Source organism: Geotrypetes seraphini, chromosome 1, assembly GCF_902459505.1.
Source record: "Geotrypetes seraphini chromosome 1, aGeoSer1.1, whole genome shotgun sequence".
In the NCBI taxonomy this organism is placed as follows: Eukaryota; Metazoa; Chordata; class Amphibia; order Gymnophiona; family Dermophiidae; genus Geotrypetes; species Geotrypetes seraphini.
Window position 1 is genome coordinate 453,868,677 of NC_047084.1, and position 21,566 is coordinate 453,890,242.

A 21,566-nucleotide genomic window follows, 5' to 3' on the forward strand; every position below is an offset into this window, starting at 1 on the left:
TATCAGTATTGATCCACTTGACATGGAATGACCCATAATACACTGGGGAAATGTTGGAGCTCCATAAGTGTTTCTGATTGGTGTGGTTATTTTGATGTTTCAATTGTTAATTATAATGTTTAACATGTCTGTTACATTTTCAGAGCAGAACAGATTTGTAGTTTCTGGAATTTCCCCGTACTCCTCCTCCACATGTTTTTCTATATAGGGCTGTCGCCTGCTTTGGTACAAACTGAATGGGGCTGCAAAGCCCTCTGGTGGAAGAGGAGTAGAAAAGCTAGAATGGATTCCTTCTGCATGGCTCGCGAGCATGGGGAGAATACCTTATAGTCCAGAATGACACACCTATCTACTAGAAAATATGTTAGCAAGGTAAGAATCTAATCTCATTGTGCCATGTAAGACCAATTGCTCACTGCCAAACATATATCTCAGTTGCCAGTCTACATGCTTAACAGTGTAGAAGATATGACTCCTTATTTAAGATAGTTAGGAAAACTACTGTCTTTCTCTTTGGTTGTATATCTGCTGGGTAGAAAAGCATTCAGGAGTCCATACTTAAGCTAATACTCAGATCTTATGTATGCAGGCTTTCTGATATTGACATGACACACCTAGCAGCCAGTATTTATCTCATTCTGTTTGGATACATAGTCCTTCAAAGTCCAATCTAATCATATCCCCTCATTCATAGACAGATTGCTGATCCCTTATGATTTACATAGGGCACTACGTTCTTCCCAACAATTTCTCCATGCAATTTCTTAAGTTCGTCAGTTATTTTATGATACAACATGTAAAACAATCTTTTCAGTAACTTCACCCACATTGTGGAATGTCCTACCACTGACCCTGAGACAAGAAAAGAATCTCAACAACTTTAAATCTAATCTCAAAACATTTCCTTTCAGAGATGCTTTTGAGATCTATACTTAGCTCTCCTTATTCAAAAATCTCAGACGTCAGACCGTACATTAAAGATTCCCTTTTCTCCTCTTGTATTTCCCCTCCCCTTTTATTTTTAAGCAATGTATCCTCCCCATTTGCCCTTATGTATCATGTTATGTCTGTACTGTTACTGTGAATTTGTTCCCCACTATTTTATATTTTTTAATGCTTTTTAATACTTTGTATAAATTGGAAACCGCTTTGCTTATAAAAGCGGTATATCTTTGCTTATAAAAGCGGTATATCAAGTCCTAAATAAACTTGAAACTTGTCTGTAATCTATTGATGTGTCTAGTGATATTTCAGTGCAATATGTGTGCCACAAAGCACAGTTACGTACCATAACAGGTGTTATCCAGGGACAGCAGGCAGATATTCTCACGTATGGGTGACATCACTGACGGAGCCCTGGTAAGGACCACTTTAAAAGTGCTTTGCCACTTTATGACTTTAGAAAGTTTGCGATAGCCCAAACCGCTCGTGCGCGAATGCCTTCCTGCCTGACATAGGGCACGTGGTCCCTCAGTTAAGATAAGCTAGCTAAGAAGCCAACCTGGAGAGGCAGGTGGGTTGTGAGGATATCTGCCTGCTGTACCTGGATAACACCTGTTACGGTAAGTAACTATGCTTTATCCCAGAACAAACAGGCAGCATATTCTCACGTATGGGTGACCTCCAAGCTAACAGAAATGGGATGGAGGGAGAGTTAGCCATTAGAAAAATAAATTTTGTAATACAGATTGGCCAAAGTGTGCCCATCCTGTCGGGAGAAGAACTCCGGACAGTAATGAGAAGTGAATGTATGAACTGAGGACCAGGTGGCAGCTTTACAGATTTCCTCAATGGGAGTAGATCTGAGGAAAGCAACAGAAGCTGCCATAGTTCTAATTTTGTGGGCTGTGACACGACTCTCCAGTGCCAGTCCAGTCTGAGCATAACAGAACAAGATGCAGGAAGCCAGCCAGTTGGAAATCGTTCTCTTGGAAATAGGATGCCCCAACTTGTTTGGATCAAAAGAGATGAATAGTTGGGGAGATGTTTGTTGTGGCTTTGGCCTAAGAATGAGGCTTAGGAAAAAAACACTGGCAGAGCAATCGATTGATTGAAATGAAATTCAGTGACAACTTTTGGAAGGAACTTTGGATGTGTACGTAGAACCACCTTGCCATGATGAAAAACTGTGAATGGTGGATCTGCTACTAATGCTTGTAACTCATTGACCCTCCTGATAGAGGTGAGAGCCGTAAGGAAGACAACTTTCCAGGTGAGAAACTTGAGATGAGCTGTGGCCATTGTTTCAAATGGTGGCTTCATCAAACTGGAAAGTACCACACATTAAGGTCCCAGACTACAGGAGGAGGCTTGCGAGGTGGTTTAACATTGAAAAGTCCCTTCATGAATCTGGAAACCAAAAGATGAACAGTAAGAGGTTTTCTTCTACTGGTAGGTGAAAAGCTGTAATAGCACTGAGATGTAGATTTGAGTCTAGAATCAGACAGAGAAAGGAGATAATCCAACACCAGTTCCACTGCCAAGGAAGTTGAATCATGATGATGAAGAAGACACCAGGAAGAAAACCTAGTCCACTTTTGCTGGTAACATTGTTGAGTGGCTGGTTTCTTGGATGCTTCAAGAATTTGTCTAACAGGTTGAGAGAGATGCAAAATAGATGGATTCAACCCGAGAGAAACCAAGCTGTCAGATGCAGTGATTGCAGGTTGTGATACAGAAGAGACTCCTGATTCTGTGTAAGCAGAGTAGGAAACACTGGAAGAGGTATGGGCTCCCTGGAGCTGAGTTGAAGTAGAAGGGAGAACCAATGTTGCCTGGGCCACCGTAGAGCAATGAGAATCATGGTGGCTACTTCTCTATTGAGCTTGAACAGAGTTCTCAGTATGAGAGGGATTGAAGGGAATGCATATAGAAATAGGCCTGTCCAATCTAGGAGCCGTTGACAAATCAAACTCTATGGCGGAAGGAGTCCATAAGGCCCTAGTGGGCCAAAGCCTATGGGGGGAAAATAAAATAAAATACTGTCCTTTTTTTGTTAAAAGAAAGTACTATATAAAAAGAAAAAAATTATGACACAAAAGTCACAAACCGCGAGAGTGGGAAGGCAATCGAAGAAAAGGAAACTTCAACAGAAGCTGAAGCGTGTCTTACTAGCTGCGCGGAAACTAGAAAACTGAGGGACCGCGTGTCCTATGTCGGGTGGGAAGGCACTCGCGCATGCGCAGTTCAGGCTATCGCAAACTTTCTAAACCCTTAAAGTGGCGATGCACTTTTAAAGTGGTCCATACCGGGGCTCCATCGGTGATGTCACCCATACGTGAGACTATGCTGCCTGATTGTCCTGGGATAAACTGTTTACTTCTCCTAGTGATCTCTTCTATCAACAGTAATAAGTGGAGTTGTCGCAAACCTTAAATCATATCAAGTGTAGAGTGTGCTGATCCTAGTGTCTCATATGTATTTAACCTCACTGATCCTTTTCTCACATTTTCATGCAGGTACCTGAAGCGCTTCAAGGTTATGAAGCCAAAGGTGCTGAGGAGCTGGTGTCGGCAGATTTTGAAAGGGCTGCAGTTCTTGCATACACGGATGCCTCCCATTATCCATCGGGACTTGAAGTGCGACAACATTTTCATTACTGGCCCCACAGGCTCAGTGAAGATTGGAGACTTGGGGCTGGCTACTTTAATGCGTACCTCCTTTGCCAAGAGTGTCATCGGTGTGTGATTTTGTCATCTTTATCTATGACTTCTAACTTACTATGCAGTTAGAGTGTAGTCCTCAAGGCCAAAAGAAATGCACCAGCTTCATGTAGAGGCTGGCAATTCTCCTTTTGGGAAATAATCTGTATAATTCTGCTGTGGAAAGGTATTGACATGTTTTGGAAAGGCTGCCATAGAGTAGGAAGCAATTGTTTACAAGACAATTATTTACAAGTCTAGGGAAAGGCTGCCTCAGGTATAGAGTCACCGATACAGCAATAACTGGAAAAAATATGAGGGTTCTTAGTCTATTGCATGGTGATATTGTACCAATGATGTACACATTCAGTGTGATCTAAATTCTTTCAAGACAGTAGGTGTTGGAATCTGAAACCAGGAAGAGATGCTACTTTGTGCATGAATTGTTCCCCAATGACATTACCTGATTCTACAGACAGGCTGCTATCTTGGAATGATTGTGGAGGAAGATAGATGTGGGTGCTTTGCAGTATTGCAGATTTCATGCTGCTTTGGTGGTCTCCTGCAGGTACCCCTGAGTTTATGGCTCCTGAGATGTATGAAGAGCACTATGATGAATCTGTGGATGTCTATGCTTTTGGCATGTGTATGCTGGAGATGGCTACCTCTGAATACCCTTATTCTGAGTGTCAGAATGCTGCACAGATCTACCGCAAAGTTACCAGTGTAAGTGCATAGCTCATTTATTTCTTAGGATGTTGCCAACCTACAAGTTGCAGCTTTTTACTGGAGTGGCTCTGTAGGAGCACATGAAAGGATGCAGCTGACCATTAGGATATTGGCTGGCAGGAAATGTTTGTGGTCATGTCATAGCCATGCAAATTACTGTAAGCTTCAACCACAGATTGTTGTTGGTATACTGAGGAGCATGAGTTTTATGAGATATTACTTAACTCTTGAAATATGCAGCATCATTATGTTGTAGTTACTGGAGGTCCTTTTTCTATTGAGGTCATCAAATGACCTGTTATGAAGGGTAAGTGCAATTAATACAGATCAGATTTTTGGCCTTGGCATGTTTTATCCTACTTGTGTGGTCAGTTTTTTCAAAAAGTCATAAGGAGGAGAGTAGTTGCCTCAGCACACTGAAGTTTATTTATTTAAAAATTTCTTACTCGCTACATTTACAATTCTGAATGAGTTAAAAGTAAAAACTCATAATTTAAACAAATAAACAACATTTAAACAAGAAACATCATGAAGAACAGAAGCAAAATACATTAAAATGTCAAAAGGTCTAAAAACTAGCTTCAATGCAGCAGGCCTAATGACTGAAAATATCAAAAAACTGGACTAGTGCATAACAATTTCAATAACAATGCTTTCAATTTTTCATGAGTATGCCTCAGCCCCACCACTCCACCGCTGTGCTATCTTGTGACTGCGTGGAGATTTATGTGGCACTTCATCATCGGCTGCTCATAGATTTTTGATTTTTATAGAATCGTGAAAAATCCTTCATATATACTTGAATACTTAAAAATGTTTTTCTTAATATAAAGAGTGGTGTAAATACTTAGCTCTTATCAGCCAACGTCTGGGAGTCTAACCCGACATGTTTCGCGCCAAATGGCGCTGTATCAAGGGTCTCCCGAGTACGTGCTAGTCATCCGACTCATAGTGTTGCTCTGCACTATGAGTCGGATGACTAGCACGTACTCGGGAGACCCTTGATACAGCGCCATTTGGCGCGAAACATGTCGGGTTAGACTTCCAGACGTTGGTTGATAAGAGCTAAGTATTTACACCACTCTTTATATTAAGAAAAACATTTTTAAGTATTCAAGTATATATGAAGGATTTTTCACGATTCTATAAAAATCAAAAATATATGTGTTGCCGATGATGAAGTGCCACATAAATCTCCACGCAGTCACAAGATAGCACAGCGGTGAAGTGGTGGGGCTGAGGCATACTCATGAAAAATTGAAAGCATTGTTATTGAAATTGTTATGCACTAGTCCAGTTTTTTGATATTTTCATTCATCTCTACATTTTGGGACTGGTACAAACATTTACTACTTTAGCCATATTTGGGCAGGCCTAATGACTGGCATCTATATATAATAACTCCCCCTCAACCATCCCACTTACATGAAAAACATCTCTCAAACAAAACTGTTTTAACCAGCTTCCTAAAATTTAGTGAGGATGATGCACTCCTTATCTCAAGAGGCAATGCGTTCCACAATAGAACTCCTTGTACTGTCAACATCAAGCGATGGAGTCTGGACAGTTTCACCTGTTTCAATGATGGAACTTCCAAACAGAGTTTTTCCTCAGAGCACAATGTTCATGTGGGTTAATATAACTTCAGATGATTAATTAACAGTACCGGCTTCTTTGCATGCCTCAACTTATAAATCAGAGTACCTTAAATTTGATTTGCGCAGCAACAGGCAATCAGGTGTGATATGATCAAATTTTGAAGCCCCCTAAATCAGTTGCGCTGAGGCATTTTGTACCAATTGTAGTGCCCAAATGGCATACTTTGATAAACCAAAATAAAGGACATTGCAATAATCTAGAGTAGGGATCAGTATTGCACTGATGACTATTCGAAAGGTCTCTATTGGCAAGAAATCTCTTAATTTACGAAGTGAACAAAGTTTAAAATCTTTGTTTCCTACTTCATCTCCTTGGGATTCTGGGCAAGCCACTTAATACTTCATTGCCCCATGTAAACCGCTTTGATTGTGAAAAAACCACAGAACAAGCGATATGTTAAATCCCTTCCCCCTTCCCCAAGTCCCATCTCCTAGATAAAAGTGACAATTCTTTGTTGTTTAATTTTAATTTTTTTAAATTTTATACAGGAGAAAGACTTCAGCTGGTCTGGTACATTTCTTTCATAATTTTACAGTGCAAATCAAAGTGACCTCACAATTGTAATCACTGGCCCCAAAATTCCCATAATTTTTCTTCTATGAGCTGCGTATGATGTGCTATATGTCATCTCTACTAGAACCATCATTGCTCAATATTCTTGTCCACTCTCATCATTACTCACATTGACTACTGTAATGCTCTCTACTCGGGTATCAAAGATATTCATCGGGAGAGTGTGGAGTATGGTTAAAGCTACAGCCTCGGCACCCACACTGCTCCTTGTGACTCCTGGGCAAGTCACTTAATCCCTCCATTGCCCTAAGTACATTAGATATTGTAGATTGTGAACCTGCCGGGACAGACAGGGAAGAATGCTTGAGTACCTGAATAAATTCATGTAAACCGTTCTGAGCTCTCCTGGGAGAAACGGTATAGAAAAATGAATGAATGAGCTACAATTGATTCAAAATAAGGGAATAAAATTTGTTATTGGCAAAAGAAAATATGATCATGTTGCACCTCTTTTAAAATCTGCACACCAGCTCCCAGTCAACTACAGAATAACTTATAAAATTCTTCTACTTGCATTTAAAATATGCCTGTTCTATACTCCTGCCTTCCTAGACTGTCTCCTGATTCCCTATGCACCATCCAAAACTTTATGCTCTAATCAACAAAATCTTAGTTATTCCCTCCCCTAGACAAATCTTTTACGATACCACAACTGCCATGTTTTCAGTAACCACCCCAAAGCGGGCTCCTGTGGATTTTTCTCCATGGTATGGCTGAGGCTCCTGAAGGTAAAATAGGTGTGGGGCGAGAGGGGAGCTGGGGAGAAAGACAGAGATGCTGATCCGGGTATGGGGGGATTGTTGCTGCCGCTGTACCCATATGGAGGGTCTTCTGGACTCACAGGGGGGATTCTGTTGTTATGACCCTTGGGGGGGGGGGGTTCTGGCTGTCTGGCTAGTTCCAGAGCCAAAAGGAAGGGGAAGAGAGGTGCTTGATCTGTGTAGGGGGGTTGGAGGGAAAGGATAGAGGGGCTAGATCTGCAGGTGGTGACTAGCTGGAAGGAATGAAGATAGGTGTTAGACCCATGTAGGAGGGGAGCTGGAGGGAATGAAGAAAGATGCTGGACTTTCAGGGGGTGTGACTAGAGCTAAAGGGAAGGGAGAGAGGTGCTAGACCCATGTGTTGGGTGATGGGGCTGAAGAAAAGGGAGAGAGCTAAAGGGAAGGGAGAGAGGTGCTGGGCCCATGTGTTGGGTGATGGGGCTGGAGGAAAGGGAGAGAGATGTTGAATCTGCAGGGAGCAGGAGAGCAGGAAAGGGAAAGATAGATGCTGAGCCAAGGGGATGAAGGAAGAGGAAGCAAAATTCTGAACTCGGTAAAGGGGGGAGGAAAGAGGGCAAGAGATGCATTAGTGTAAGGGAGTAAGAGGAGACGCTGGACACAGGAAGAAGTATGAAAAAAGAGGAGATGTTGGGCTTGAATGGAAGCATAGGGACAAGCACACAAAGGGGAATGCTGAAAGGGGGTAGTAAATGAACACAGATGGGCAATGCCAGACAATGGAGGGTATATGGACACAGAGGGAAGATTTATTTATTTTAAAAATTTCTTATTCGCTACATCCTGCAATTCTGAGCGCAGAGGACAGACACAGCAGGTGCAGACACAGCCACAGCAGGTGCAGGCGCAGAGGACACACAACCAGGCAGACACAGAGGACACAACAGGCGCAGAGGACAGCCACAGCAAGCGCAGAGGGCACAGCAGGCGCAGAGGACACACAGCCAGGCAGACACAGCAGGCGCAGAGGGCACACAGCCAGGCAGACACAGCAGGTATAGAGGACACACAACCAGGCAGACGCAGAGGACAACCACAGCAGGCGCAGAGGACACACAACCAGGCAGGCACAGAGGACAGCCATAGCAGACACAGAAGACATCCACAGCAGACCGGCAAGCGGGTAACAATGGAAGCAGCAGACAGAAGCAGGATGTTGAGCTACCCAGTTTTCTGCACCATCTGCCATATGTATGACTACCTCCCCTCTAGGAGGCAGTCTTACGTATGCGCTCAACGTGGAAAACTGGAGAGATTGAAGAAACAAGTCAGACTCCTGGAGGGCAGAATACTGGAACTGGAGGCACTTCAAGCAGTGGAGGAGGAAGTCAGAGATGCAGAGAACTTCAAGCAGTGGAGGAGGAAGACAGAGATGCAGAGAACATCAAGAGAGAGGACACCATCGAGGAAGAAGTCCGAGAGCTGGAGAGGTTCATAGAGGAGGCATACAGGAAGGCCGTGGAAAATCACCAGCAACAGTGGAACTGCCGAGATACACCTACAGATAGGGTGGACCACTCAATGGACAACCACCAGGAAGAAATGGGTGACACAGCAGCGAGATCTTGAAACAGTGGAGGGAACCCACAAGCCAACGCCAGGATGAGAGAAGATGGATGGGAATGAAGGACACGGTCCTACGGCTGGAGAGATGGACATACACCAAGGACACAGACCTGTGGCTGGAGAATCGAGAGAAGATAGAGAGGACAGGGATCGTCGTGGGGGACTCCATCAGACAAGTCGACAGCCACATAGCGGGATGAAGACTGGATCGGCTGGTGACCTGCCTACTGGGAGCCAAGGTGGAAGACATAGTGAGCTACATCGACAGGATCATCGACAGTGTGGAAGAAGAAGATACGGCGGTGGTGATCCATGTGGGGACGAACAACATGAGCAACAGGAACTACAACAGGGAGGGACTGAAGGACCAGTTCCGAATGTTAGGTGTACTAAAAGATCTAAAGTTCCTGCTTATGGAGTTAAGTGTTATCGTATGTTGTGGTTTGTTTTGTGCAGCATTAGGAACAGAGACCTGTGATTGGTGGAGGAAAGGATTGGATATGTTATTAGTGGTGTCCGTGGGTTGTTTTGATTTTTATATTGCAATCTTTGTTGTGTTTTGGTTTTTTTATATATTGTTTGTTTTCTTACAATAAAAACATTTATTGTTTTAAAAAAAGAATAAAAATCAATTTGGACTGGATTTGATTTCTCATTTGTCCCCTTCTTTGGTTCTTTTGTGGTCATTAGCAGGGCAAGTTGTCATCTTTCCTGTTATATTACTAGGTCAGACATTGCAAGGACTCCTGATCCAGCTGTGCTAACCAGTTTTCCTTTTTTTGCAGGGCATCAAACCAGCCAGCTTTAACAAGGTAACAGATCCTGAAGTGAAAGAGATTATTGAAAGCTGCATTCGCCAGAACAAAGCAGAAAGGTAGGCATGACGGTGCTATTTTCTGTCTCTAGGGCAGTGCTACACCTCTTTGTAAGCAGACTCTGAGCTTACAATGGCTCATAGTAAAGACTTTGAGCCATTAAGAACTGTGTGCATGTCATACTAAAAGGCCAGTTATTGATAGAGCAGAATTAGTGGAGGTGGTGATAATGAGTTTGAGGCAGTTTAAATCATAAATTAAAAGAATATTATGAATACTTAAAGCTTTGAAAATCTTTCTTTAGAGTATATTCTGCCTATTGTGTCCAGTGTATTAACAGCATCTTCCAGTGAGACACAGGATCCTGTAATGTGCTAAGAATATGCTTAGATATGTAGAGTAGAGAGCTGCATGGGAACGGGGACGACGGGAATCCCGCGGGACCCGCGGGCATCCCGCGGGTTCCCCCTTTGGGTCACGGGGATCCCGTGGGGACGCCCCCTAGGGTCGTGGGGATCCCGTGGGGACGCCCCCTAGGGTCGCGGGGATCCCATGGGGACGCCTCCGAGGGTCGCGGGGCTCCTGCGGGGCTGGATGTACTCAGTCGAGCGGCTCTTCTTCTCCCTACCTTCTCTGCTTGCAGCACAGAGCCGAACGGAAGTCTTCCCGACGTCAGCGCTGACGTCGGAGGGGAGGGAGGGCTTAAACAAAGTCCTCCCTCCCTCCGACGTCAGCGCTGACGTCGGGAAGACTTCCGTTCGGCTCTGTGCTGCAGGCAGGGCAGGTAAGGAGAAGGAGAGTAGCCTTGCGGTTCGAGTGGCTACCAAGGGAGGGGGGCGGTCCGCCCCGCCCCGGTTGCAGCACAGCCGGCCAGGTCCCCTTACTTTTGTGGCACTTCCCCGACCGACCGATAACAGCCCGGGTCCGACAATCCTCCCTGCCCTGTAGCCGCGAATCTAAATTACCTTCTTACAGCAGCTGTAAGAAGGTAATTTAGATTCGCGGTTAAGGGCAGGGAGGTTTGTCGGACCGGGGCTGTTGTCGGTCGGTCGGTCGGGGAAGTGCCACAAAAGTAAGGGGACCTGGCCGGCTGTGCTGCACCCGGGGCGGTAGAGAAGGAGGGGGGAGAAGGACGCTGAAAGGCCATGGTGAAGACAGGAGGGGGGGAAGGACTCTGAAAGCACTTGAAGACAGAGGAGGGAGAAGGACGCTGAAAACACATGGGGGAATACAAAGGGGTGGAGAAGGATGCTGAAAGGCCATGGGAAGGGCGGGGGGGGGGGGAGGAGGACTCTGAAAGCACTTGTGGAAGACAGAGGGGGGAGAAGGATGCTGAAAGCACATGGGGAAGACAAATGGGTGGAGAAGGACGCTGAAAGGCCATGGGGAAGACAGAGAGGGAGAAGGACGCTGAAAGGACATGGGGAAGATGGGGGGGAGAAGGACATTGAAAGGAAATGAGGAAGAGAGAGTAGGGAGAAGACGCTGGCAGGGAAGAAGACAGATGCCAGACTATGGGGGGAGCGGAGAGAAGAAGATGGGTGCCAGACCAATTTGGAAGGGGGAAGAAAGGGAGAGGCACAGTAACAGAGCAAATGGAAGATGCAGAAGGAAGAGAGACAGTGGATGGAAGGAATTGAATGAGAACATGAGGAAAGCAGAAACCAGGCAACAAAGGTAGGAAAAGAATTCTATTTCTTTTTTTTTTTTTTTGCTTCAGGATAAAGTAGTATATTAGTTGTGTTGATAATTATTGTTAATTTTAAAAATGTAATTTTATCTTATAGTTGTAATTTAAATATTTTCTTTTATGTATGTACATCGCTTTGAAGCAAGATTAAGCGATTAATCAAAAATTTTAATAAACTTGAAACTTGATAAAAATTTATAAACATTAGAGGCTCTGGTAGAAACCCGTTTACAAAGTATGTATTCTTTCCAATTAATATTTTCAAATTAATAAAGTCTTTTTGCTTATTTGTAAATGGGTTTCTACCAGAGCCTTTAATTCAGTAGCATAATTAAATGAAATAACTATTTCTGAAGTTTATAGGGACGGGCGGGGACGGAGGGGATTCCTCGCGGGGACGGGTGGGGACGGAGGGGATTCCTCGCGGGGACGGGTGGGGACGGAGGGATTCCTCACGGGGACGGGTGGGGACAGGTGGGATTCCTCGCGGGGACGGGTGGGGACAGGTGGGACTTTGGCGGGGACGGGTGGGATTTCTGTCCCTGCGCAACTCTCTAATGTAGAGAGAACGTCAAGTCATAGTAGTCTTGTCTAAAACACGAGTATTGTGTAGTTCAGAATTACTAAGGTTGTTTTTGTTTTTTATTGTTCTTTGTGTATGTGGAAAAAGTTTAGTAGATCAAGCTCTTGTCTGAGTTCTGAAATACTGTACTGAACCCCATGTTTTTCCATAGGCTGTCCATCAGAGACCTGCTCAACCATGCCTTCTTTGCTGAGGACACAGGATTGAGAGTGGAGCTGGCAGAAGAAGATGATGCTATAATCCCTTCCTTGGCATTAAGACTCTGGGTGGAAGACCCAAAGAAACTGAAAGGGAAACACAAGGACAATGAAGCCATAGAGTTTAGTTTCAGTCTGGAGGCTGACAATCCTGAGGAAGTGGCTTCTGAAATGGTGTGTCATCCTTCTGTTTATCCCACTTTCCCATGCACTAAGACTGTATATTCTAACCTGCAAGATGAACATAATCTTTTGTGCTTTATGTTCTGTTTTGCAAACCACAGGGTTCTCTGTTGGCATGCAAAATGAATCAGCCACATAGATACTTGATGTTATCCCAGGACAAATAGGCAGCATATTTTCACAGGTGGGTGGCATCTGTGGAGCCTGGTATGGACAATACAAAAGTGTACTGTCACTTTAACTTCCTAGAAGTTTCAAGACTGCCCATACCGCACATGCGCGAGTGCCTTCCCGCCTGATGTCTGTTCGTGGGACTATCAGTTCTTAGTTTTCCTTGGAGCTTAGAAGACGTGTGTTGTTAGTCTCTCCAATTGCACTACTTTTTTCCTTTTTTGTGTTGTCTTGTATCATTTTTCTAAATTAATTTACTTTTCTTTGATACTACTATCTTTTTTCTGGAGTGTTTCTTGAAATTTTTACTTTATCGTTTTTGGACCTCCAGCCAGTTTTCTGGCTGACGGTTTCGACTCTTTCGGTCACAAATTTGCTTGATCATCGGAGGAAAAATTGATTCCTTTGATCTCACATTGGCGGTTTTCCCCTCGATATTGAAGCCTTCTACTGGCTTCAAGAGATGCTCTCCATGCAATAGGGCCATATCAGTCACTGATCCACATAATTGGTGTCTTCAGTGCCTTGGTCCTGAGCACCGGATAGACTCTTATTAATGTTGTTCAAAGTTATAAAAATGTTCTTTGAAGGCTCAAAGTCTGCAACAGGAGAAACTTTTTGGATCTCAGGATTCATCACAGATGTCCTCTACCCCCGATGTCGACATCGCATTGAAGTCAGCACCACAATTGCCACATCATTCGGCATCAACTTTCTTGGTACCAACCTCGACACCATCCAGTAAACAGGCTAAGAAGCATTCCCATGCCTCACCTCGCCAAATGACGCCGTCATCTCTTGCATTAAGTAAGTCGATAACATTCCAGACGGTGTTGCCAGCAGTCTCGCTCTCTATTGTCACCTCTGAGGTATGCCTCAACATCGAGGTCACTGACGTCTCAACACTCTGGGAAAGAGAAGAAAGGAAAATTGTTAGGCATAGAGAGAGAGAGGTAGAGATACATGGGGAAGAGAAGGATGAGAGGGAGAAATGTTGGATATGGTGGTGGAGAGGGAACAGAGGAACAAATTGAAGGGGATTAAAGGGGGAGGAATGTTGGACATAGTGATGAAGGGAGAAGTGTGGCATGGTGCTGAAGAGGAGTTGATAGAAGGAGAAATGTTGGGTATGAGGCTGGTGGGCAATAGTGAAATATGCTGCACATGATCTGGAGGATGAGAGGGAAAATGTTGGATATGGCAGGAGAGGGAGTGGGAGAGATGCACCATGGATCTCTCTCTTTCCCCACTCCCTGTATACAGAGGGAGGGGATCATAGAATGGTGAGATGATGAAAGCAGGGAAATGGGCACAGGGGAAGTACTAGAAAGGGACGTATAGGAGACATAGAAAAGGGAGATGCTGAACATACATAAATAGAGAAGATGGATGATGAGCATGGAGAAAGAAGAAATGTCAAATGGTCAGGAGACCCTGGCAAGCGAGTTAAGAGAAGGCAAAAGAAAAGAGACCAGTGCCTGAGACCAACATGATTTGAAGAATAAAATGAGACGACAAAAGGTAGAAAAAAAAATTTATTTTGTGATTAGAATATACCAGATTTGAAATATGGGGAACTGCAAAGCCCAGGGCTCTCTCTGACCAGGGAGCAGTTGCCCTAGTTGCACTCCCCTAACACTATTCCTGTCATGTGTGACTGCTGTATTCTGTTAGAACAGGGGTGCCCAACGCGTCGATCGCGATCGACAGGTCGCTCGCTCAGGCGACCCCAGCCGATCGCAGAACGGGTTCCCTTCTTCCCTTCTCTTTTTTCCCCTCCTGACTGGCCCACTCCTGAATTCTGCTGCTGCCTCCGCTGCTCAACATTTAAAAAAAAAAACAAAAAAAGGCTTGGAGAACTTATGCTCCGGGGGCTAACATGTGCTTGTACCGGCTTCCCTTCGCTTCCCTCTGAAACCGGAAGTTATGTCCGGGGAGGGGGAGGGGGTAAGAAGGGAAGCCGGCACGCACATGTTAGAGCCCTGTTCGCGGGCTAAAGTGGGAGACAGGTCAGTGAAGCTTGCGATTTGCTCTTCTTGCTGCCAGGTCCTGCCTACTTTCTGTTTCCTCAAAGGCAGGACCCGGCAGCATTTTTCCCAAAATGTCGATCTTGGGCCGATCAGCCTTCCTCTTCCCGACCTCAATTGTGCCGTCGGAGAGGAAGTTCTGGCCAGCGGAACTTCCTCTCCGACGGCAAAATTGACGTCGGGGAGAGGAATGCTGGTGGGCCCGAAGCAAGGAGAGCTTGGCCGGCGGCGGGCGGCTTTGGGGGCCTGTTATCCGATGGCAGCGGCAGAAGCAGTGGCTTGTGGGTGGGCAGGGAGGGAGACAGAAGGAAAGAAGAGAAACAGAAAAAAAGAATGGGGGCATGAAGAGAGAAAGAAAGAGAGGGCAAGGAGAGAAGAAGAAAACATTGGGGGGGGGGGGAATGAGGTCAGGAAGAGAGAAAGCATACAGGCTAAAAGAAGGGAAGAAAGATTGGATGCACAGTCAGAAGAAGAAAGTGCAACCAGAGACTCATGAAATCACCAGACAAGGTAGAAAAAATGATTTTATTTTAAATTTAGTGATCAAAATGTGTCTGAATTTATATCTGCTCTCTATATTTTACAATATGGTCCCCTTTTACTAAACCGCAATAAAGGTTTTTAGCGCAGGGAGCCTATGAGCGTCGAGAGCAACGCTGGGCATTCAGCGCAGCTCCCTGCGCTAAAAACTGCTATCGTGGTTTAGTAAAAAGGGAGGGGGTGGGTATTTGTCTATTTTTGTATGGTTGTTACTGAGGTGACAGTGCATAGAGTCATCTCCTTTGACCTCTTTGAAAAAACCCCAGAATAGGAATGATAATTAACAATTGTATGCGTACAGTGTGCGTTGTGTTTTTTTTTTAAATTTTATTGTTGGTAGATCATTTTGACTTGGTCATTTTAAAAGTAGCTCGCAAGCCCAAAAAGTGTGGGCACCCCTGTGTTAGAATGATATTTCTGTGTAGCATTCTGTAATAATTTGGCTTATTCAGTTTTTTTGATAGTGGAGGTGATATATGTGAAGGGGAGGGGAGACAGGGGTTTTGTTGATCCTTGCTCTGAATTTGTATTTATAAAATGACAATTGCACAGAATACTGTTTCTTTTTATACTTTAATAAAATAAGTTCAATATAAAATCATAATTATTTGAGGCTTGGGCAGATGGGATCAGATGGTTGACAGGGACGGGGTGAGGACCGAGCTTGCGGGGACAGGGATCGAGTTCACGGGGATGGGGACCGAGCTGCGGAGATGGGGTGGAGACGGGGACAAATTTTTTCCCTTTGTCTTTCTCTAATAAGGCCTTTGAGGTTGCGAACTAAGTGTTTGAAAGCTGCTACAGCAGTGGCTTTTGTCATCCGGGCTTGCTACTCTGAATTGTTGTATGATTTGGAGGCAATTGCCGGGAGGGATCGCCAGTTTTCAATGTCTGGAGTGAATTGTATAACTGATGCTCTGTAAGACCTTTTCAGAGTCATAAGCAAAATGTCTGTTTATTCCATTTCCACCCGTAGGATGCTATGGACCAGACAGTGGGTGGGAGGATTCCTCCCTCAAGGAGGCCTTGAGTAATTACCATGTAAGGAATATTTACTTTTTGGGAAAGGTCTGGATGATTGTATGTCCAGCGTGCAGGATTGCAAGCCAAAGTCTTTACGGGACAGCAGACTTTGAGCCTCTGGGGGGTCAGTTCACGGTGATTTTCAGGCCTCCAGATATTGCCAGATCTCTACAGAGCCTTCAGGCCAGAGATCAATTTAAAGCTCGAGACAAGGATTTGGAGTGGCCAGGTTCCCCCAATCTTCAGGATCTCGCTCCGCAACAGCTCCCAAGAAGCAGTTATTATAACAAACTATCAGCCTGCCTTCCACACATTGGCTTGAGGTTTTCGACCTATTGGGAGCATGGGCAAAGATAACCACAGAGTGCTGTGTGCTGGACATTATACGGGAGGGGCACAAGTTCAAATTCTTTTGTTCCTCCCTGGATCCTTATCTAGACTTGCCGGCTGGGAGGCCGGGAAAAAGCCTCCAGAGTCAGAGCAACAGTGCAAAGATCGCTGGATCTGGAAGCTTTAGAGCCCATACCAGATGAAGATTCAGGATCTGGCAGATACTTGATATACTTTATAGCACCTAAGAGAGGCTCAGAAGACTGGAGGCTGATTCTAGACCTCAAAGCAGTGAATGCGGCCCTCAAAATACCACTTTTTCACATGGAGATGGTGTGGTCAGTATTTTTTTCAGTGTCACCAGGGGAATGTTTCTCCTCCCTAGGTTTGATGGAGGCCTATCTGCACATTCCATTTTTCCAGAACACAGTTTTTGTGGTTCCATGTGATGGAGCAATACTGCCAGATTGTGGCCTTGCCTTTTGGGCTGACTATGGTACCATGGACCTTCACCAAGGTAATGGTGATGGTTGCAACACACCTGCGCAGAGTAGGTATTCAAATCTATCCATACCTGGATGATTGACTAATAAGAGCCCAGTCCAAATTTCAAGGCAGACTAGAACTTCACAGAGTAATTCAACTGCTGCAGAAGATGGGCTGAGTGGTCAACTTTTGTACAAGCTTCTTGGAGCCGACACAAATCTTGGAATATCTGGCTTTGCTGGTCTTTCATGTATGGGCCTCCTTACCTAGGGCTTATTGGTGGTTAAACTGGATGTGGTTTATTTTTTGCGGGGCATGTTATGACTGAGGCCTCCCTTGCACCTTCCCTGTCCGATGTGGAACCATAATATGATTCTTTGCTCTCTGGCTCATTCCCCATATGAGCCTCTAGAACAGGCATCACTTATGGATCTCACGATCAAGACAGCCTTCGTTATGGCTATTACTTCAGCCCATAGGGTTACGGAGCTTCAGGCTCTATCCTGCAGGGATCCCTTTCTGCATATTACGGATTCCGCAATGATGTAGTGTACCTTTCCTCCTTTTCTTCCGAAAGTGGTTTCCACTTTCCATTTGAATCAGGAAGTCTGACTTCCTGCTTTGGCTTCCTCTGGTTCGAGGGAGCAGGACCGAGTGTTGTGGACCTTGGACGTGCACAGATTGTTGCGGTATCTGGAGGTTACCAATGAATTTTGTGTTCAGTTTCTTCTGGCGGGTCCTGCCTGCAAAGGTAGGTCAGCCTCTAAGGCTACCATTTCTAGGTGGATTTGCATGGCCATGTCTGCGGCTTACATGGTGGCTGGAAAGAAACCTCCCTCTTGGGGTGTGGGCTTATTCGACTAGAGGAGTTTCCTCCTCTTGGGCAGAGTCATCGGCTGTGTCTCTGGATGAGGTTTGTAGTTCCACTACCTGGTCTTCCTTGCATACTTTCACCAAGTTTTATAGGATCGATGTGGCAGCCAATCAGGATGCTTCTTTTGGTTCCTTTGTATTGGAAGCAGGCTCATCAGCCCCATCCTGAAATTCGGGACTACTGTGTTATGTCCCTCTAGTCCTGGAATAAAGTGGGATTGTACAAGAACAAAAGTTTAGGTTCTTACCTTTGCTAATTTTCTTTTTTGTAAATCCTCACTTTATTTCGCCCTATACTTGCTGATTTGCTGATTAAGAACATAAGAATAGCCTTACTGGGTCAGACCAATAGTCCATCAAGCCCAGTAGTCCGTTCTCACGGTGGCCAAAATCCAAAGGAGTAGCAATATTCCATGCTACCAATACAGGGCAAGCAGTGGGGAGTTCCCTAGTTCAGGCGCTCCCTTCTGACAGTGCAGGCTGTTACTCCTTTTAGCACTGTTTTGTCGTTCAGATTTTCCAGGTTTTATAACCTGTTATTTCGGATTACATCGTTGTTGCATTTGTTTATATTAGCAGAATTAATTTGCTTGCCGGGGAGCTCCCCGTTCCTCTCTCTTGTTGTTCTCCTCTACAGATGTTCCTGGCTGCTTTAAGACTGACTGCTTGGGACAGGAGTGTGTTCAGTGTTGAGGTATGAGAAGGGAGGAGGTAAAAGCTAGAGAATGACACAAGGACAAATTTTTCCCCGACCCCTCAGGAACTCATTTTTCCTTTCCGTCCCGTCCCTGTGAGTTCTTTTCCTGTCTCTGCCCCATTCCTACAAGCTCCATCCTCAACTGCACAAGCCTTAAACACTTTTAAAATCATAAGTGTCCGAGGCTTGTACGGATAAGGCAGAATTTACAGGGATGGGACAGGGACAGTGACAAATCTTGTGGAGACGGGACGGGGAAATTGAGTTCTGATGGGGACAAATTTGTCCCCGTGTCATTCTCTAGTAAAAGCTTCAAAAGTTTTGAGGCTTCCTACAGATCCCTGGCGGGAGGAGGGAAATAACCCACTGGTCCTGGAATAAAGTAAGGATTTACAAGAAAGAAGATTAGCAAAGGTAAGCACTTAATCTTTCGATAGTTTACTTTCTGATTCATCTCAATATAATCAACTTCATGTGTAACATTTGCTTATTACCATTCAAAAACTGTATAGGTTAGGAAGAAGTTTCAGAATTAAAAGTGGTTCTTACATCTATGGCATCATATTTCATCAAAGGCTGAAAAAAACTATTCCCTCCTAATGTTTTTCCTCTTCTTTTTGTACTTTCTTCTTTTTTTCTCTTTTTTTAATTTTTTACTTAAAATACCACAAATCTTTGGCCAGCAGTTCTCTTTTAGCATAATGTAGAGAAATTCTTATCACTTATTTTATTTCATAATCTCAAACAGCAGTTTTATGCTATTGTCTTCTGCCAACATTTTGTGGCTCTGCCAAGCAGTTCTTTGATTCACTGTTTGAAAGTCATATATATAAGAGCAACTTTAATGTTGAGGTTTTTTCTTACCCTATAAAATTTTTGAATGGTAATAAACCAAAATTACCCACAAAGTTGTTTGTTAAGATGAATCTGAAAGATAGCTATTTAGAGCTCTAGTTTAGTATTATAGTGTGATTAGTTTAATTTCTGAGATTAGATTTTCTGCAAGGATTGTGCACCTCATTTTTGTCCCCATCAGTGATTTTACCCTTTGATTTTCTCCTTAGGTGAAGTCTGGCTTCTTTCATGAAAGTGACAGCAAAGCTGTGTCTAAGTCTATTCGGGATAGAGTTGCCCTGATCAAGAAGATGCGAGAGAGGAAGCTGCAGGGAGGCTGCTTGGGAGAACGACAAGATTCACAATGCAGAACAGCTGGTGGCATGTCACTCACTTCATTCTCTCAGCTAGTAGGCACAGAATGTGAAGATACAGAGGTGGATCAGCATGTTAGGCAGCAGCTTCTGCAAAGACAACAGTGCAACTCTATTGCAGGTACAGGAACAGTAAGACCATCTATAGCAGGGGTGTCCAACCTTTTGGCTTCCCTGGGCCACATTGGCTGAAAAAAATGTTTCTGGAGCCGCACAAATGCACAAATGCTGCAGCAAGACAGAGGAGGGAACCGGCAAGACAGTAAATAGCCGGGGGCAGCAGAGGAAAACACTGCATCGCCCTCGACCGGGGCCACACAAAATCCTTCACAGGGCCGTATGCGGCCTTTGGGCCGCAGTTTGGACACCCCTGATCTATAGTATAGTTAAAGATTTTCAACTGTGTATGATCTCGAGTACAACATGCAAGTGACTGTATCGTGCTTTGAAGTGCTCTGCCAGTGACGTTCAGTACACCCTGGAATTCCCTGCCACATTCTGCAGGTTTAAAACATGGGATACTTTATCATAGTGTACATAGACCCCCCCAGATGCTGTAGCACAGTGATTTTCAACCCATTCCTTAGGGTCCACTTGGCCAATTGTGTTTTCAGAATATCCACAGTGAATATGCATATATGAGATTTTTTTTTACTAGAATTGTGGTGCGTACAAATCTATATCATGCCTATTCATTGTGGATATCCTGTAAATCTGACTTGCCAGGTACTCAGTGAGGATTAGGTTGAAAACCATTGCTAGCACATTAATACTAGAGATACTACTTATCATTTCTATAGTGCTAGTAGACATACACAGCGCTATACATCAAAACATAGAAGAGACAATCCCTGTTCAAAAGAGCATACTATCTAGTGAAGACAGAAACTGGACAATAAGGTGCATCTATACACAGTGCTGAGGTGGGGGAATGATAAGACAGATATTGGGGCTTAGCAGGTAGATTGGAGTTTGGAATTGAAAGCAGTTTCAAAGAAGTGTGCTTTAAGCCTTGTTTTGAATATAGCCAGAGATGGAGTTTGACATACCAAGTCAGGCAGTTTGTGTTCCAGGCATACGGTGCAGTAAAATAGAAGGGACGGAGTCTGGAGTTGACTGTAGAGGAGAAGGGTACAGATAAGAGAGACTTACCCGATGAGTGGAGTGCTCAGGAAAGAGTGTGGGGATCTTACTGGGAATAAGAAAGTCATGTAGTATTAGTAGGAATCAGGCATTGCTTCATATGTTTTGCACATTAAGAAGAGTGGGATTACTGTTATACAGTAATAGTGGCTGCTATTTGTGCTGCAATATAAACTTTAATCTGCTTAATACATGCCAATTTTTCAAATATAGCTGACAGTCTGTCTGATGTAGGAGGAGGACCTTTTCTACTCTCTGACACATCCAGTCAAGGCCAGACCACACACGCTATTGTTCCTGAGCAAATTGCAAGTCAATCTGTTTCCAATGTCCTTCAAGCTGAAACCAGTCTCCCAGGACATGCCTATCAAACCCAGAAGATGCTGGGGCTTTACCAACCAACATCAGGGGTAAGATTGGACAGGTTTGCTACTAATGTGCTTTTTTAATACCTTATAAATACATAACTAAGTAAACCTACTTTAAGTTCTGCTGTACTACACCTTTCTCAGATGCAAGCACATATTAGAAATTAGTTGACTGTTCTGGATTATTGCTTTTGTAGTATATGTTATCCCAGGACAAGCAGGCAGGTATTCTCACTAGTGGGTGATGTCATCCGACAGAGCCCCGACACGGACATCTTGAAAGCA

General features: G+C 44.3%; 1 protein-coding gene across 3 annotated transcripts in view; it reads left to right on the top strand.

Moving 5' to 3' along the window:
- WNK3 (WNK lysine deficient protein kinase 3) overlaps positions 1-21,566 on the top strand; it is a 464,585-nt gene that overhangs the window by 156,616 nt on the left and 286,403 nt on the right. For all 3 annotated transcript variants that reach the window (XM_033921773.1, XM_033921790.1, XM_033921782.1), the window contains exons 4-9: positions 3,459-3,679; positions 4,210-4,367; positions 9,733-9,821; positions 12,187-12,406; positions 19,627-19,891; positions 21,127-21,323. In XM_033921773.1, the coding sequence (XP_033777664.1) occupies positions 3,459-3,679; positions 4,210-4,367; positions 9,733-9,821; positions 12,187-12,406; positions 19,627-19,891; positions 21,127-21,323 (1,150 nt within the window). The remainder of the gene's footprint in view (positions 1-3,458; positions 3,680-4,209; positions 4,368-9,732; positions 9,822-12,186; positions 12,407-19,626; positions 19,892-21,126; positions 21,324-21,566) is intronic.